This window comes from Hippopotamus amphibius, chromosome 10 (genome assembly GCF_030028045.1).
Source record: "Hippopotamus amphibius kiboko isolate mHipAmp2 chromosome 10, mHipAmp2.hap2, whole genome shotgun sequence".
Classification (NCBI taxonomy): Eukaryota; Metazoa; Chordata; class Mammalia; order Artiodactyla; family Hippopotamidae; genus Hippopotamus; species Hippopotamus amphibius.
The window spans coordinates 16,803,469-16,821,149 of record NC_080195.1 but is presented as its reverse complement, the minus strand read 5'-3'; the positions used below and the strand labels follow the sequence as shown (position 1 = coordinate 16,821,149).

Below are 17,681 nucleotides of genomic sequence, written 5' to 3'. Positions count from 1 at the left end.
CTGCCGTGGCTATTGCCAATTCCAGTAGATGCCCCAGGAGTATTTGTCACCCCAGCCAATACTCACGCTTTGTTATTGGTTAGGATTTGGTTGCACATCCCTGTAGCTGCTTATACCTTCTTAAATTAGTCTTGATCACATATGAAATTGGAGGTTTTTTCCCCTCAACTTGAGGCATACCAGGAGGCTTTCTCCCTAGACCAGCACCCTTTTCGTGACTCTAATCATGCGAGGGAAAGCAGGTCAAGACCCAAAACAGAAAGAGATAACCCTTCTTCCTGAAATTGAAAGTAGATAAAGTCAAGCCATCTTTTTCACACTTTTCATGATGAGTTTATTCTAGACATTAAGTTTAAGATCATTTCAGCCATTGCTTTGAGCTTGAAGAAAATAAAAGAGGATAATACTATAAAAAATGATAGGAAGGGATGCATTAGATGGCGGAATCACAAGATTCCTTCAGCAGATGAAATGTGAGCTAAGCCATGGAAAGACAAGAGCAGTTTATAATGAAGATGAAAGGGAAGAGCATTCCAGGCAGAGAGAACTGTTAAATGTAAAGACTCTAAGGCAGGATTGAGTGTTCTGGAGAACAGAGAGAAGGCCAGGGAGGCAGGAACACTTTAAATGAGTTGAGCATGTAGATGAGGTCACAGATTTATGGAACCTTAGAAACTGTGGTAGGACCTTATATTTTATTTTATTCTAAGCATGATGGAAACTCATGGGAAAGTTTGAAATAGAGGAGTGACATAATCTCAAGTTTAAGGTTTGTCTGGATACAATACTGAGTAGGAATTGTAAAAAAGAGTAGAGATAGAAGCAGAGACATCAGTTGTAAGGCTGTTGTAATAGTCCAGGTAAGAAATGGCGTGTCTTAGCTTTGAGTGTGTAACAACAGATACTTTTGGATGATTGAGTCAATAAGGCATTCTAGTAGTTTAGATGTGGATAATAAAAGTAAACTACAGGTTGGTTCCTAGTTTTTTGACTTTTGCATTTGGGTGAATGAAGGGCCATTTACTGAGATTGGGAAGACTGAAGGAAGATGGGGCTTTGGAAGGAAAGAAATCAAGATTTTTGGTTTGGATTTAGTAAGTTTGTGATATTTCTTATATGTATAAGGAGATATGAGGTAGACAGTTAGCTTTTTGTTTTGTTCATTTAGAAGATTTAAATAAAAGAATTGAATTTATATTTCTAAGAAAAGTCATCTCTTTGGATCATGGTTAAAAAATGCAGCATTTGTTAAAGTTTACTGAGTCCTTAAGTGTAATGATGAATGATTACCCCTAAATTCTGCTTAATTGATTTGCTTATAGGCCAAAAGGATTCTTGAAGGAGATCATGGCTCGCCTGCTGGAGAAATTGATGATGAAGACAAAGTATGTGCCAATCAATGCTTTTGAAAAAGATTAAGTGATTTTAGCAGCTTTTACCTTAATCTTTGAGAGCAAAGTATGTCATAAAGTGTCCTTTCTTCTGACAGACTTTTCTTTTAAAAACAGAACTAAATTTAAAATGATTCTTTATATTTTTATTAGATAATAACTGTTTATGATAGACTTAGTATATACCTCTTAAAAATGTACTTTAAGGAATTAATTACTCAAATTTATTTGTGGCTAGGACAAGGATGAGACTGAAACAGTTAAGCAGACTCAAACATCTGAGGTTTATGATGGTGATGGTCCTAAAAATGTGAGATCTGATGTGTCTGATCAAGAGGAGGATGAAGAAAGTGAAGAATGCCCAGTATCTATCAGTAAGTCTGAGGGCTCTAGACTTAGGTTTATATATTCGGTCTTTATAGATTGCTTATTGAAACAGTTTGGTGGGTGGAATGAATACAGAATTAGGTGTCAAACAACTCTGAATTTGAATTCCAGTGTGACTCTGACTAAATTACCTGTCTTTTCTACACCAAAGTTTTCTAGTCCTTACTGTTTTGAAGATTTCAGATACTATACGTAAAGCACTTGTGCAGTGCAGGAATGCAATAAATGGTAACTAGTTTTAAGATTAAGTGCTGAAATTTTACTAAAAATTGTATATTAATCAACTTAGATTTGTCCAAAGCTGAAACTCAGGCTTTGACTAATTATGGAAGTGGAGAAGATGAGAATGAAGAGGAAGAAATAGAAGAATTTGAAGAGGGACCTGTAGATGTCCAGACTTCACTTCAGGCGAACACTGAAACTACAGAAGAAAATGAACACGACAATCAGGTATTCCAGTGCAGACTAACACACCCTCCACCAGTCTTACTGTAACTATTAAAAGCAGATTCTTTTTAAAGATGTTAAAATTTACAGCTTCCCCATTCTCATTTTCATGAATACAAACTTCTTTAATATCCTTATTGAAATCTGAAACACTATTATTATTTTTGTATTTAGCAATGCTTACATTTAAAGCATTTAAAAAAATTTTTTTGTTTGGTTTTTGTTTCTGGCCATGCTGTGTGGCACGTGGAATCTTATTTAGTTCCCTGACCAGGGATCCAACCCACGTCCCTTACATTGGAAACGTGGAGTCTTAACCACTGGACCACCAGGAAGTCCCTAAAAGTTTTTTTTGGATAACAAGTCCTAAAAAGCTATGCAGTTACTTTAGAAGATCTGGATTTTTAAGTTTTATTTTTTCTACTCATACATGGAAGTGGTATGTAACAAAATAAAATCATTCCCTTTCCTACCTTCACCTCATCCTGCCCCAGAGGCAAAACTTTGTATGATTTCTTCTATTTACCTCCTTATATCTGAATAATATGTATGTGTATTTATGTATTCATTTATGTATTAGACATTACCTACTGACTTATATTATAGCAGGTGAAGATTTTTAGGTCACTTGTGGCTCCTCATTTAATTATGTTAATCCTATCCACTTGGTTTCATTATATCTTTTGGTTAAATCTGTATTTAACCAAATATTTAGATGTAAACAAACTATGTAAATATTACTGACTGTTGAACTAAGCAAATATTATTTATTGCTTAGTCTTGTACTTTTTTCACCTGAATTTAATAATTGTCTCAATTTTTTATTTACTCCATTTTCTTTGATCACAAACCCAAAGTCTTTGCTGTGCCCACCAATAGCTTTATAAACTTCTCAGTAGAATTTTCTACATGAACCCATCAGTCAGTTTTGTCCTTTCTGGAGCCTTCTCCCTTCCTGCTCCATTCTGGGTTTGGCTCTTCTTTAGACCTTAAATAGCTACCAGCCTTGGTCCCCTTTGTTGTTCTTTATTAGGTCTCAGTTTCTGGAGTCAAATCTAATCTTTCTCTTCCTTGGTTTATTACCTCATTTTAGTGGAGCACATCTTACAGTAGCTCTCTAAGAAAGAGTGCAAAAAATATTTCGGGAATTTATGTTGTCTAGGAAAACTTAATGCTTCTATGTTGAAAATGCTTTTCCCTCAGGTCTTTGAAGGCCCTGCTTTGTTGTCTTCTAGTTTTCAGTGTTGCTGTTGAGAAGTCCAGTCCTTTTCTTAGTTCTGATTCTTCTTAGATATGTTTTTTTCTTTTTAGCTCTAGAAGCTTCTTCCCCCTGCAGTTCTGAGATTTTACAGTGTTATACACTGTTGTAGGTTTTTTTACATTCTCTGCACTAGGTACTCAGTTGTTTTTTCAATCTATAGCATGTTCTTCATGTTTGGTAAATTTTCTTTTATTTCTTTTATCTCCTCCTCACCATTTTCTTCTGGAATAAATGTTGTCACATGTTATTAGCCCTCGTGGTTGATCTAATTTTCTCCTCTCTTCCTTTTGTTGTCTCATTGCTCTTTCTGTTTTACTTTCTGGGAGATTTCTTTGATCCTAATATGTATATGAAATTATTTTTATTTCAACTGTCATATTTTAATTTCTAAGTACTTTTTTTCTGATTGTTGCTTTTTAATAGCACTCTGTTACTTCATGGGAGCAGTATTTTCTCTTATCCACCCAGAGGCTTTTTTAAATATCTACTGTACCTTTGGTGCTTATATTAAAGAATTATACACCAAAAAGCCAGTTGGGTTTCTTTTTGGCTTCACCGTAGGGCAGCTAAGTAGATAGCTTTTTGATAGAAAATCCCAAATGTCAATTCCTATTGGTCTTTTCTCTGGGGTGGTTTGGTTTCTCTAAAGGACGGTTCTCCAGTCTTCTGCCTGGGAGGAGGTCTACCTCCTTGGCTGTTGGTATTCTGGAGTTACATGTAGGATTAGGGCTGAGGATCCAACCATTACACAAACTTGCACTAGATCTTTCTGTTTCACTGTGGCACTTCATCCTGTCGTCATTTGTGCTTCCTGCAGCCTGCCCCTTCCCTGTTGCCCCCAGGTCTGAGGCTTACTAGTTCATTTTCTCCAAAATATAATCTCTCATTTTCTGTCAAGGTTGGGGGAGGGAATCTAAGGGTCCACAGTTTTCTTAAACAGCTTCAAACAACCACCAACACCACCCCTTTGTCACCAACTCCTACCCCACCACCGTATCCCTTCCTTCTTAGAATCTGGTACATTCAGTTATGAGGTGAATAATCTTCAGTTTTTTCTCCTCCTGCAGAAGGCAGTTAGCTTTGTTCATCTTTCTCTCCTTCTAGTCACTTCCTCTTCCTTTCACGTAACATCTACATGTCTTTTAGTTTCATTTAAGATAGAGTCTGGTCTGAACAAAATAATGAAAAATAGTAGAGTCCATAATATTCCAGCTCTTTATATTATTCTGAGGTTAAGAAAAGGATACCTTTTTTTACTCAGTCATCGTCAAATTGCAACCACAGCCTCCTTGAAACACTTTTAGAAGATAACTTAAGATTCCCTTGTATGAAGGTCTCAGGTTGGACATAACCACACATACCAACCATCTCCTGTATAGTGACCATATATTTAGGCTCTACTGTTAGACATCACTTTTTCCTTCTAGGTTCCACAGCATAATTTTGAAAAATCAGCAGAAAGCAAAAATGTCCCATCAGAACAAGAACACACCACTAGTAAAGGTAAGAAATCTAACTAAGTTTCAATGTTAAGATTATCTAAAGTGCCCTTTATGTGCTTGAAAACAAAAAAATGTAAATTCTTAGCTAATAGAAGTTCGAAGGTATTTTGGACCTGATATATGTCTTTTTTCTCTCCCTAAATCCTTTGTAGAAAACACGAGGGCTTTGTTTCTGCAAACAGCTTTTAAAGAAAAGTTGACAAATATTTAAACACAGAGAAAAATTTTGTAAGGAAGGTATCTTTAGATAATAAATGTAGGGGATTTTTTAAAATACCCATTCCTGGGCCTTACTCCTGAAAATCCTGTTTCATTAGAAATCAGGTGGATTTCAGAAATCTAAGTTTTAAAGCATCCCCAAACGAATCTGGTCATATAAACTTGGGAACCATTGATAAGGATAATTTCTAGTTGCCTTCTCTTTTGGGTCTTAAATGTCTTGATTACTCTCATTTATACATTTTAGTCTCTTTGGTATAATAGTGAAATTTAATGACAGTTGCATTACACTAACGTTAAGATTTTCTTTTAATGACAGATGACCAAGATAGCACTCCTTTGAAGCCCTGTTACCTCAATATCGTGGAAAGTGAGCAACCTTTAAATACAGCTGTCCAGAAGGACTCTCTTACTACCATTGATTCATCCAATCAGCCTAACCCATTGCCTTTACCTTTAACTGAAGTTGAAACCTTGGTGCCTAGAGTCAAAGAAGTTAAATCTGCTCAGGAAACTCCTGAAAGCTCTTTGGCTGGAAGTCCTGATACTGAATCTCCAGTGTTAGTGAATGACTACGTACGTATGGTTTATATTTCGTTGCTGTGCATTTTCTTCATTTTCAGGTTAACACTTCTAGTATGTAAACACAGCTCTGCTTTGTGTTTAGGTTTAGAAACTGTTGGAACATTTGTATTTCTTATTTAGACTTATTTTAAACTCGAACAGAAGAGTGATAGTGAGTTAAGATGACCGTCTCAAAACCTAAAATTCCACTTTTCATAGTTATGAGGACCAAAGAGATAAGTTTTATGTGGAAACCTTGGGAGAATTCAAGTTCAGATCTAAAGGGATAGTGATACGTGAATTATCTCTTAGGCTCCCCATGCTTGACTTCTCAACAATTTGGAACATGTCATAAATCTTTGATAAACCTGAAAGTTGACATTTGGGATGGGAAATAAAAGTTTGCCAGCAGTAGAGTCCCTGTCTCTGTATAGTGAATGACAGAAAAGTAAGCTAGCAAATCTGCATTTATGATGTAAGTAGGTAAGTTTAATTTTACTCTGGACCTTTGTTTCAATTTAATTTTATAGCAAATAGGTTATTTTTTGAATCCTTGGGTTGTTTATGTTTTATATACTGTACTTTCTCTTTTCGGTAAAAATGAAGGATTTATAATAATGTACCTTTAGGTCTGAAGAATGTGTTTCACACATTTTTCAAATAACATCCGTTTTCTTCCAAAAGATATATTTACAATTATGACTTCATAGCTTCTCAGCAAGGGGGCTTATAATGTTTCAAAAACATTACTAGAAAGAGTAACTCTCTTAACTGCTTTGTTTCACTACCAGTAAAATTTTGCATTTAAGACTGTGAAAGTTACTTATTAGATTTGTTCTTGTTATCATTTGATGAGTGCATAGAATTGCTATAGGAGGCGTTCAATCAAAATGAACTTGAAGTTAGATCATAGAGGGTCTCGAAGTTGAATTTTAGGCAGGGAGCACTGCTGAAGGTCTTTGTGCAGGAAAGTGAAGTGGTCAAAGTCATGGTTTTTGAAGATGAATCTGATGACTGTATAAGAAGTGTTGTCAAGGAAGCTATGTTAGGAGTCTCTATCATATAAATACAAAATGAGCTGAATGAGAGAGATGAGTGAGAGATGTTTCAAGAAAAAGAAAAACCTAAGGTTTCCACCTGGGTAATTGGTAGAATGATGATGCTATTAAAAATGAAAGAACTAGAATAGAAGACTTCAGGTTTCAAAGAAACAGTGTGAGGTGTTTTTTAGTAACTTTTGTGAGTTACTGAATTCATACCTCATCTTTTTATTTGAGCTTCCAGAGTTGATATTGAAAGTCTGTACATGTTTACTTATATTCTGCTGGAGATAGCTCTGATGCATTCTGTAAACATATCAAGAAATCAGAGTTGTTCTAATTATTTTAGCCCTCAGTATAACTACTACTATTTCTTCCTTTAACCTGTATGAGCTGACTCTTTGTTTTGTAAAATGGGGACACAGAAGCTTGATTGTATGTCCACAGTTGCAAATGTGTAGCCCTTCCTGTGAACTCTAGATTTCTGTTCTATTCATTGAGCTGAATATAGAAGAAAAGCGAATATGATAGACTTACATACATACACATGTAAAAATCCACTTTATCTCTTGGCATGGATAACTTTGGTTTAGATCCAGAGATAGAATGGATTGCCTTCATTAAATATAATTTGTTAATCTTATAGGAAGCAGAATCTGGTAACATAAGTCAAAAATCTGATGAAGAAGACTTTGTGAAAGTTGAAGATTTACCACTTAAACTGACAATATATTCAGAGGTATTTTGCTCTCTTTAATTAAAGTTGTCTTTGTATAACAAATATTATTGAGATGAAAAATGATTTTTGTGTTTTTAACTTTCATTCTAAAGGCAGATCTAAGGAAGAAAATGGTAGAAGAAGAACAGAAAAACCATTTATCTGGTGAAATATTATGTGAAATGCAGACTAAAGAATTAGCTGGGAATTCTCAGACACTAAAAGAACCTGGTAAGAGTTATCAATTTTAACCATATCATATTGAAAAGTTACTGAATCCGGATACTGTCGTTTTGTTTTATTTTTTTAAAATGTGCTACTGGTACCTGGAAGATAGAAGCTAAACATTAGAAAGGAAGCATTATTCTATAAAAATTTTAGTTCAGCTGCCTAATTTATAAAATAGTAGTATCAGATAATGTTTTCTGTTCTTAGTTTTAACAATATAATATATGCACATGGCTTAAGGAAGAAAGGTACAAAAGAATTAGTGATGATTGGCAAGAGCCCATTTCTTTTCATTATTGGTTTTGAATTCTTTTGGAGGAGATCCTCTAGATATCTGCATACTATTATAATTTTTCTTAATTTTAAAAATTAGATAATATTTCTTGTCTCCCAAATGAAAAGTATTTAGACCTACCTCTTCTTCTTTCGGTGTTTATATTATTTTTGGTTTTTCTGTTACCTTTGTTCTTATAAATATATACATTTTCTAATTCCGTCAACTTTGGTCATTAGCCAACTACTTGCTCCTCCCCTTTTCCTTCTGCCTTCTCCCTTCAGTTTTACTCATATTCTTAATGTTATTAACATTATTAAAGTAGACACACATTCTGTTTTTGTAACTATAATAATTAAATCTTCTATACTTTCCTGAAGATGATCTGTATAAATATGATTCGTTGCAGAGCCAAGTGATAGTCCCAGATTTCCTTCTTTATGGGTCCTAATAGCACAACCCAAGGGCCGCCTTGCATCAAGGTCAAAGATTTTCTTTTTGTTCATCCATTCATCAATTGATTAAACTCATATAAAATTTTTTGTTTTTTTTTAAGAAATAGAGTGAAGAGAGGAGCCAACCAAATATCAAACCTTCACTTAATTTCCTAGTCTTCAGTCCATTTCTGCCTGTTAGGATCTCAGTTGGTACCCTCTCCACTGCTGCTTGTTCTAATGTGTCTAGGCTGCAGCTTCCTCCACTCTTCACTATGCCTCCATCTGCTTTGAGCATTCTGGAAATTTGTTGTTGTCTCCTGTTCTCTGTTCTCTCACTCTTCTTTTAGTCTGGATTTATTCATTTTTATACTTTTCCTTTTTTTTTCTAGTGGGTGTTTTGTTTTTTTTCAGAGAGAGAGGAAGTATCTGCTCTTTCTGTCATCTTAAAATGGAAACCCTCACCTATGCCTTTTAAACTCTTGCAGTGTGTTATCAGGGAATTATTATAGCAAACTAAGTTTCTTTTGTAATAACTTTATATTAAAAGTGAAAGTTTTAATGGAAGAGAGCAATAGTAAACTAAATTCTTTAAGGTCTTAACTCAGTAAGTAATTTATAAGGCATTAACTATGATTCTGTTTTTCAGAAACAGTGGGAGCCCAAAGTACATGAGATGTCTCCAGAGGCCCAACTAACTCTCTCTTCACGTAGTCAATGCATATATGGCACTAAATAAACATCTGTTTTGATCTGTATAAAATGTAAATTAGTTTGACACTGCATTTTTGGTAGGTGTGCTAATTTCTGCCCATGGCAGTTTAAAACATCAAAAACTGAATTCTGGACAGATTCAAGCCTTGATACACTGTGGGTTTTTTTTTTTTTTTTTCTTTTTCTTTCTTTCATTTTTTTCTTCTTGATTTTTTTTTTCCCCACTGTGATGTTTGGTAACGTTAAATTTAAAATGTAGTTTTAAATAAAGTTTGGACTTATCTGTAAACTATCTTTTTTGGAAATTATGTTCAATTCTATTACAGCAAGTCACTGTTCTACATAATTAGGCTATTCAGAGAAGAGCAATGGTCAAGAGTTAGAGAAATATACTATTTATTGTAAAGCCCAGCCTTTAGGCCAGGCTTCCAAATAATGCCAGTGTTGCTGCTATTGGGTCTGTGTTCTTTTAGATACCTGCATGTCTTATTCCTGTGCAAGAATAGGGCAGGTTATAAAGGTATCTGGGGATATCTGTGAAGTTATTGTAGAATATATATAAATATTCTATTCAAATTGGATAATAAGTTTAGAATACTTGTCCTTAGTACCTAGAACTTATATAATTATCTATTAGATAAATATTTTCTAGAATTTCAATTCATATCTGTGTTGCCTCAGTCTAAAAGTAAAAAAAAAAAGTTTTCTATAATTAGAGAGTATTTCTGCACAGACAAGTAAAGTAACATTGTGATTAATTTTAAAAGAAAAACCAAGCTCTTTAAAGTAGGGATGAATATAATTAAACTTATGTACCAGAACATTAAAGTTCTATATGCCTTCAGACAACCTTGCCTTTTGAGATGATAGTTTTGGCCAAAGCATAGCAGTTGCTTTCTGTATGTAGTGAGAGAGAAGCAGGTTCTCAGATGGAGTATTGAGTAACGAAAATCTATGTGACCTCTTCATCAGTAAGTAAATTAGCTTTTTAAAAGTGTAATACTTTTAGATCCCAAACTTGCCAGATACCCAGTAAGGCTTCACAGAGCCAGTTAACAATTAAGTCATCTTTACAGATTCTTTCTTGAATAAAATATGAAGAATTGTTCCAAATAGTATTTTAAATTTGTTAACAATTAACTGAAGTAACCCATAAGAAAAGAATTTGGTTGGTATTCCTTTGAAATTCTTGCCTGATACCTCAGTGTGAAAGTACAGTGTCCAGTCAGGGAGTATTAAATGAGGATTTCCCTATGCGGACATTGACTGTATTGCTCCATAATTTAAATTATGTGAGACATCTATCTCCAACTTTAATAAAACTTATTCAGAGAACTACCATTCCGGAAATAGGAATTCTTATTCAACTGGCTTGTCTTCAGGGAAATTGAAACATAAGTTACATCATATTATGCTTAAGTTCTGTATTTGTTTTCTAGACTCTGTACAGAAACTTCATTTTGATACTCAGGCCAAGCCTTACATATTAAAACTCTCTCTCTCTCTCTGCATGCATATTGAAGATCGATACAGTGGAAGCATTGTACTTATGTCTTAGTTATTACTATAGTATCTGTGAACCTTATCAAATGTGCTCATTTGACTTACAGCTGTTGTAATCTGGTCTGTTGTTTTCTATTATAGTAGATAATTTAGTTTTAAAATACCTAGGACTTGAGAGCAGATAACTTGTTTAATATGTTTTTCCCTGGTAACTGTTGCTAAAGGGTTAGGCATTAAATATTACTGTTTGTCTTAATTTTTAAGTTAAAAATTTGGTTAGAGATGAAAGAGGAAGAAAAGGTCAAAAGGAGTGAAAGAGAAGCCTGCGCAGGTTGAAATAATGCCTAAAAGAGTGAGCTCACCAGACTGTACAGCAGGTCCTCTTTGTATTTTGTAACATTCACTTTGGGTAAATGCTTTTTCACTGTTAATAAATGTATATCCTGCATACAACCCTGAATTGCATTTTCATTTAAATTGACAGATTCATTTATGCTTTAGAATTTATTCCAGAATTGTGGCTTGACAATTTTAAATGTGTAAAAAAAAACTCAATACAAACTACTATGTATAAAATAGAAAAACAACAAAGTCCTACTGTATAGCACAGGGAACTGTATTCAATATCCTGTAATAAACCAAGATGGAAAAGAATATGAAAAAGAATATATTCATGTATAACTGAATCACTTTGCTATACACCAGAAACTAACATAACACTGTAAATCAACTGAAGTTTAAAAAAAGAATCAAGACATGGAAAATAATGACATATCAACCAGCCAGGGAGAAGATTTATTAAACTTGAGATGTTTCTGGTACAGTGCAGCCATGCTCTTCTATTTTTTTAGTAACATCTGTCTTGTATACTACGTACTCATATTTACTCAGAATTAGATTGGCATGTTTCTTGCTCAACTTCCTTTAATATAAAAAACTCATTCTTTATCTGTCAAAGAAATAATTGGCTCCGTACAAATATGGTTGTTCAGTTGCCTTGCTTGGAAGAGCCAGCATTTCTATATGAAAAACACCAGGAATTCAGCAAAGCATCAGACCCATCAAGGAAAATTATATCGAGAAGTTTGGGTAGAGGAGATTAATTTGAAGTCTTTCTGATCTTCTATACAATTACTGAAGGTCTTTAGTATTATAATAGATGCAGGTACCTCTGACAGTTGTTTTTCATTGAAATGTTTTATATCTACACTGTTACCATAAAATGTCATGTCAGATTTATTTCCCTACCCTTATCATTACCCTTCTCTGGCACTTTAAATACAATTAAAAGGAAAGGGTAAAGAAAAGAAAGCACATGTGTGGGTACTGTCCACTACACTCCTTCATTGTTCTGAGAACTTTTTTTTTAATTGATGTATAGTTTGATTTACAATATTGTGTTAGTTTCAGGTGTACAGCAGAGTGATTCAATTATGTATATATTTTTTCAGATTATTTTTCTTTATAGGTTATTATAAGATATTGAATGTAGTTCCCTGTGCTATACAGTAAATCCTTGTTGCTCATTTATTTTATATACAGTAGTTTGTTAATCCCATACTCCTAATTTATCCCTCCCCCATCTTCCCTTTTGGTAACGGTAAGTTTGTTTTCTGTGTCTGTGAATCTGTTTCTGTTTTGTATGTAGATTCATTTGTATTATTTTTTAGATTCTGCATATAAGTGATACAATATTTGTCGTTATCTGACTTACTTCACTTAGTATGATGTTCTCTAGGTCCATCCATGCTGCTGCAAATGGCAATATTCCGTTCTTTTTTATGGCTGGGTAATATTCCATAGTGTATGTGTGTATACTTCTCCTTAAATCAGTCATCTATTGATGAGCATTCAGGTTGTTTCCGTGTCTTGGCTGTGTAAATAGTGCTGCTGTGAACATTGGGGTACATGTAGCTTTCAAATTAGAGTTTTTGTCTTTTCTGGATATATGTCCAGGAGTGGGATTGCTGGATCATATGGTAGCTTTATTTTTAGTTTTTCAAGGAACCTCCATACTGTTTTTCATAGTGGTTGCACCAATTTACATTCCTACCAACAGTCCAGGAGGGTTCCCTTTTCTCCACACCCTCTCCAGCATTTATTATTTGTAGGCTTTTGATAATGGTCATTTTGACCAGTGTGAGGTGGTACCTCATTGTAGTTTTGATTTGTGTTTCTCTACTAAGTAGCAATGTTTGCATTTTTTCACGTGTCTGTTGGCCATCTGTATGTCTTTGAAGAAATGTCTATTTAGGTTTATTTATTGAATTGTATGAGCTGTTTGTATAGTTTGGAAATTAAGCCCTTGTTGGTCACATCATTTGCAAATATTTTCTCCCAGTCCATAGGCTGTCTTTTTTGTGTTGTTTATGGTTTCCTTTGCTGTGCAAAAGCTTTTATGTTTGATTAGGTCCCATTTGTTTATTTTGGTTTTACTTTTTTTGCCTTGGGAGACTGATGTAAGAAAATATTGCTACTATTTATGTCAGAGAATGTTTTGCCTATGTTCTCTTCTAGGAGTTTTATGGTGTCATGTCTTATGTTTAGATCTTTAAACCATTTTGAGTTTATTTTTATACATTGTGTGAGGGAGTGTTCGGATTTCATTGTCCAGCTTTCCCAACACTATGTGCTGAAGAGTGTCTTTTCTCCATTGTATATGCTTGCCTTTTTTGTTGAAGATTAATTGACTGTAGGTGTGTGGGTTTATTTTTGAGCTTTTTTTTTTAAACCCAGTGCTGGTTCTTCTGAGGAAAGCTGATGGGCTTTTCTAAGCGTACAAAAATGGATGTAACAGTCTACACAGACCCGAGTATTCTGTCCTGTTCTAAATAGCCGCAGAGTCCAAGCTCTAGGATCACTAGCAGCCCTTGCCTGAAGCAATGATTGAATAAATCCTCTGATGTTAACAGCTTCCTCCTGTGACACAATAGTCACTGGAGAGGGAGTGTGTGTGGCAAGGAGTGGAAGCTGAGGAAGGACATAGGAGGGAGGATTCTTTGTTTAATGTCCTAAGATCTACAGAGAGCTTGCCTTTTCTTTTCCGCTTAACATGGTATCCCTGATACCTAGCAGGCCACCCATGTTGTTGAATGTGCGCCCAAGTATATTTTTAACAACCTTATTTGAGCGATTGCTGTGAACTCTAAAGTATACAACTTGCTAAGTTTTTACATAGGTATGCACCCATGATACCCTTACCACAGTCCAGATAATAAACATATCTATCATCCCCCAGAGTTTCCTGAGGCCTTTTGGGACTCCTTCCCTCTCACCTCTGCCCCACTGCACCTCATCTCCAGGTGACCACTGATTTGCTGCACTGTTGATTAGCTTGCATTTTCTAGAAATTTATATAAATGCAACTATATAGTATATATCTTTGGCTTTCTTCACTCAGCATACTATTTTGAGGTTCATGTTGTAGCATGCATCAATAGTTCATTCCTTTGAATTGCTGAATAACATTACGTTGTATGGACATACTGAAACCACTTGGTGGTGGTTCGGGGGGCTCTGAGGAGCTCCAGTTCTTTGTCTCAGCACAGAAAGAATTCGGCGAGAGACAAAGTGAAAGATAAGAAGTGATTTATTAGAGCAGAACACTTGTGAGGCTTACAAGCAGGTGGGCAAGAGGGTGCCGTGTCCCAAGAAATCAGTGGGCTACAGTTTTATAATCAAATGAAAAGTGGGGAGGGAAAAACCACCTTCTTCCTCATTCTTGAGTAGACGTCAGGCTTCCATCATCAGCTCCTCTTCCATGTCAGGTGGGAGAGTTTTCTTATCCCTATGTAGTCAAGCCTGACTATCGTGGCACAGTGGAAATGAGCAAAAAGGCAGTAACATATACTGAAATACGGTAAATCATCTCAGGTTTTAGTATAATGTTACCTTTTCCTTATATTGTTTTCAGTGCGTGCAGAGCACGTCCTAGGAATCATTAAGTTACTGAGCTCACTGGGCAGGATATGGGTCTCGTGCCACCATTGTTTTGGGGCATGTCTCATGCTTCTATTGTGTGGTTTTGTTGCTAAGCAAGCCTGCTTGATGGCTTTGTGGTTAAACCTGCTTTCTTGCGTGATCACTAACTTACAGGGGTCTCCCATACTTTTTTCTTTACTTACAGCGCCCTAGTGGGATTAACTATTAATCACCTACTTTGTCCCTTTACTCTGTCCCTATCAGTACCACCACTGTTTATCCATTCATCTGTTGAAGCACATTTGGATTGTTTCTGGTTTGGGGTGTGTTTTCCAAAGTGGCTGTACCATTTTACATTACTACTCCATAACATGGTGAGGGTTCCACTTGCTCCACATCCCAGCCAGCACTTGCCATTATCAGTCTTTATAGTTTTTAGACACTCTAATACATGTGTAGTGGTAGCTCATTACAGTTTGACTTGCATAGCCCTAATAACTAAAGATCTTGAACACCTTCTGAGGTATACATTTGACATCTGTATGTTGTCTTTGAAGTGTCTTCAAATATTTTGCCTATTTTTAAAATTGGGTTGTTGGATTTCCTATTTTTGAGTTGTAAGAGTTGTTTATATGTTCTCGATAAAATCCTTTATTAAATCAGTGATCTGCAAATCTTTCCTGAGCTTAATGTTTTCATTCTTTTTTCAGTACCTATTAAAGAACAGTAGTTCTCAATTTTGATGAAGGCTGATTCATTTTTTTCTCTTATGCATCATGCATGTAGTATATCTAAGAAAATTTTTCCCTAGCCCAAAGTCATATAGATTTTTTTCCTCCCTCCCTCCCTTCACTGTTGGGTCTTCATTGCTGCATATGGGCTTTCTCTAGTTGCAGTGAGTGGGTGCTACTCTTCATTGTGGTGCACGGGCTCCTCATTGCAGTGGCTTCTCCTATTGCGGAGCACGGGCTCTAGGCACATAGGCTTCAATAGTTGTGGCACGTGGACTCAAAAGTTGTGGCTCATGGGCTCTAGAGTGCAGGCTCAATAGTTGTGGTGCACGGGCGTGGTTGCTCCGCAGCATGTGGGATCTTCTTGGAGCAGGGATCGAACCCGCGTCCCCTCCACTGGCAGGTGGATTCTTAACCACTGCGCCACCTAGTAAGTCCCTTTCTCCTGTTTTTTGCTAGAGATTTTGTAGCCTTAGATTTTTACATTTAGGGTCACCGATTATCATTTTGAATTAATTTTTGTATATGGTGAGAGATATGGATCAGTGTTCCTTTATTTTCAGATTAGTATCCAGTTTTCCAGTTCCATTTGTTAAAAATACTATCCCTTTTCTACTGAATTGCATTTGCACCTGTTGAATGCATGCTCAATTCATTTCTTTATCGAGCTGCAAGAAGTAAGAAGGATATAGAAAACAGAGCCAGACTTGTTTGTAATAATGATAAAAGCAGTACCTTGAAAGCTTTCCAAGCAGAACACCACGGAGAATCATTTATAGAACTTAAGTGCTGCCTTTATGAATAAAGCCAGGGGTCACTCCAGCCTGGTTCTATCGCTGACCAGTTAACTTAAGAGCAGACATTGTGGAAGGACAGAATAGAGTCTTTTTCTTATTCCAGTGCTGGATAAGTTATTGTCCCCAAAGGCTTCTGGGATTCAGTGACTCAGTAGCCAGAAGGGTTGAATGTTAGGCAAGTTGGTGTTTCCAAAATGACTTATGAGATGGTAATTATAGAGCCCTGGATACATCATTCAGTGTTGAACTTGACTTCAGTGTGAAGTGTTTTAGTTTCAAGCTGTTGATTCTGTCTAGATGGAAAATAACTGTCTTGGAACATAAAGCTACAGCCAAGAGTCACAATTCCTTGATTTCTTCCCACCCTTTCAGATCAGATTTTTCTAGGTTTAGAGGGTCCTCCATTGGTTTTTTCCTTCTTTTTTCAGTTGCCCCAACACAGGCACCTGTTATAGGTACTCATAGTGGACCCTCTGCCAAACTGGAGTTGTAACCCACCTGACCCCATCTCCCCAGGAAGAGAAGGATGCAGGATGCCCCAGAGATTCTTTGAAAATGAATCTGGCAATGGAAGTAGAGTAACTGTACTCTCACTCTTACAAACGTGTTCACCAATGTCATCTGACAACAGTTAACTGTTTTGAGTGTCTTGGGAAAAGGCATTCTACCCCCTGTTGGTGGAAGTGTATAAAGATTCAAACATTCTGGAAGGTGCTTCAGTAGTATCATCCAAAATAAATGTGCACCTAAACACATCTTTGTTATCTGCTCTGTAAACTTCAACATATTCAAAGTATGTTCACTGTAGCATTACTTATAATTTCAAAACCATGAAAACAAACTAAATGTCCATATATTTTAGAATCCTACAAAGCATTTTAAAAGTATGATGAAAACTGATAGTGACACGGAAAGGGATTCATACCACTAAATGAAAAACAAAAATGAACATAGGACATAGCACACAGTATGTGTGAGAGGTTACCTCCCAGGAGAGGAGTGAGATTAGAGTGAAATATAGACTTTTCATTTAAAAAAAGAAATTTTTTTTTTACCAAAAGGAATGAATTACTGTATTGTTTTTATATTTTTAAAAATATTAAGATAACCTAGCCCAGTGGCTTCCTGTATAGAAGCCATCAAGTAGCTCAGAGCTATAACTGATAAAAGTAGGTCTGATGCAAACTTAATGTGGTATCTCTGCACACAGACAAAATCCTTTATTTTACCATACCTGGGTTACATAACTTTATTAGTAAATTTTAAAATCACTATTAAATAAACTGTGGCAGTATCTAAAAAGCAGAACATGAAAAAACATTCCTTCTAGGTCAACTTGTCATTAGTCACTTTATTAAAAAATTGTACCTTCCAGTTTTTCTATGCTGAATCCTGTAAAATATTAACTGTAAAATACTGTTGTTCACAGTGCTAAAAGTTTTAAATTTGTTTTAATTTGAAGGAGAAAAAAGTTGCTCTGTAGGAAAACTAATGGAACTATCAAAAATAAAATTATAAAAAATTCTAGGGAAAACTGGACAGCTACATGT

General features: G+C 35.5%; 1 protein-coding gene across 29 annotated transcripts in view; it reads left to right on the top strand.

The window, feature by feature from the left end:
- The window catches only part of PCM1 (pericentriolar material 1), an 89,579-nt gene extending 78,419 nt beyond the window's left edge, over positions 1–11,160 (top strand). For all 29 annotated transcript variants that reach the window (XM_057696494.1, XM_057696483.1, XM_057696500.1 and 26 more), the window contains 8 exons: positions 1,323–1,385; positions 1,630–1,765; positions 2,068–2,228; positions 4,914–4,989; positions 5,527–5,783; positions 7,458–7,550; positions 7,643–7,760; positions 9,115–11,160. In XM_057696494.1, the coding sequence (XP_057552477.1) occupies positions 1,323–1,385; positions 1,630–1,765; positions 2,068–2,228; positions 4,914–4,989; positions 5,527–5,783; positions 7,458–7,550; positions 7,643–7,760; positions 9,115–9,140 (930 nt within the window). In that variant the 3' untranslated portion in view covers positions 9,141–11,160. The remainder of the gene's footprint in view (positions 1–1,322; positions 1,386–1,629; positions 1,766–2,067; positions 2,229–4,913; positions 4,990–5,526; positions 5,784–7,457; positions 7,551–7,642; positions 7,761–9,114) is intronic.
- Positions 11,161–17,681: the final 6,521 nt, after the last annotated feature.